This window comes from Perkinsus marinus (assembly GCF_000006405.1).
Source record: "Perkinsus marinus ATCC 50983 genomic scaffold scf_1104296973710, whole genome shotgun sequence".
NCBI classification, from domain to species: domain Eukaryota; phylum Perkinsozoa; order Perkinsida; family Perkinsidae; genus Perkinsus; species Perkinsus marinus.
The window spans coordinates 64399-65868 of NW_003201363.1; the positions used below are offsets into that span (position 1 = coordinate 64399).

The 1470-nt window shown below is 49.3% G+C and overlaps 2 protein-coding genes across 2 annotated transcripts in view; one reads left to right on the forward strand and one right to left on the reverse strand.

Moving 5' to 3' along the window:
* Positions 1-337, forward strand: part of Pmar_PMAR007220 (hypothetical protein) — a gene marked incomplete at both ends in the record, with an annotated part of 3321 nt that extends 2984 nt beyond the window's left edge. Inside the window, one exon of the mRNA XM_002766078.1 lies at positions 293-337. Coding sequence (XP_002766124.1) covers positions 293-337 — 45 coding nt within the window. The remainder of the gene's footprint in view (positions 1-292) is intronic.
* Positions 338-700: 363 nt separating this feature from the next.
* Pmar_PMAR007221 (hypothetical protein) lies at positions 701-1459 on the reverse strand (the record flags this gene model as incomplete). The annotated part of the gene is made up of 1 exon (XM_002766079.1): positions 701-1459. The coding sequence occupies one exon, from the start codon at positions 1457-1459 to the stop codon at positions 818-820; it is 642 nt and encodes a 213-aa protein (XP_002766125.1). The 3' UTR covers positions 701-817.
* Between the last annotated feature and the right edge of the window lie 11 nt (positions 1460-1470).

Here is a 1470-nt window from a genome sequence, read left to right on the forward strand (position 1 = left end):
TGCGAACTCAACAGGCATCTCAGACTGGGGTCCACCAAGCGTAGAGGTGCCCTTCACCCCACCAGCAGTATTATGATAGTGATTTTTGTTGGTCCATGCTGCTCATGCTCTCGCTATTCGGTTTCAACGCTCCGAAGCTTGATTGTGTTCTCTATGTACAAAAGCCAAAAGAAAGAAAAGCTCACAATACAGCAGTTACTGCTCTCGCATTTGACACTGGAGGCCACGAGCGATTACACTGAGCAGGGAATCATCACCATGAACTCGTACCGAGCTGAATCGTGTCTGTTAGATAGTCCCCGACACGTGGAACGAGCTCTCTCGTAAATACGCCTAAAATGGACTCTCTCGAGTCAGTGAAGCCTTTACGACTGTGTTATCCCGTCATGTAGTCACCACGATCGGTTCATTCACCCCTGCTTTCGAGTAATTCTATCTACTCTTTCGTGATAAGGATACGGATCGTACTGCTAGGGTCAAATTGGATGGGGATAAACAGTTCTGAGTAGTGACCAGACTATACCGTGTTTCTCTCTGTGAGTGAGTTTGGAGCCACAGTTGGAGTCTCTCGGATTCATTGAGATCTCTGGGATGTATCGAGTTTCCCGCTGAGCGACGATGAAACATGCACGAGTGCTTTCTTCACCACGAGCGATTTCAACTGTCAACTACAACACAAAGACTCCAAAACGCCTATGTAGGAGAAACCCAGATGCTTCGGTGGCCCTTAGTATTGCCACACTACGAAAAAGTGGTTTCGAACCGGAAAAAAGGAAGACATCTCTTCATCAAAAACTCTCCGAAATGAATATAGTCTTCAACACCTCTTTAGAGTAACATCGAGGAGCACCCCTGCCTTGAGGTGCATCTGATTGGGGCCCTCCATCGTCACATGGAACTCTTTGATACCAGCGGTCTTCATCAACCCTGCCAGGACTTTATCAAAATTGGATAGGATAACTCCATTGCCATTCACGTGGTAATCACAGAGGCCCTTAATATGAAGTGCTGGTAGACTCAGAGTAAGGCGCCCAGACTCGAGCGAAACTTGTAGTGATTGTCCGAGAGCGGTGCCACAGAATTTACCTTCCCAAGTCGGACGTCGGGTAGTGGTAGTTCTGGTGCTAGTAATAGTAGTAGTGATGCTCGGTGTAGTCACGGCCAGTTCAGTCGTTGAGGATGACCCGGGGCTTCTTGTAGAGGGCGATTCGGGACAGGGGACGGGACTACCCACACACTTAACATCATCAGGACCACCAGTGCGGAAGCACAAGCTGTTGTCCTTCCTGCGAATGAAGCCTTGGCAGACTGGCTCATGTTGCCAGTGCTTGCAGTAAGAGCCCTTGCCGGATCCAGCACATGCAGTCTGACTGCCGAGGTCGGTACACATCTGCATACACAGATCAGATGCCGCCGAGGCGAGAGTAATGAGAGCCAGGGAAGTGATGGTTCTGTACATTGGAGAAGTAG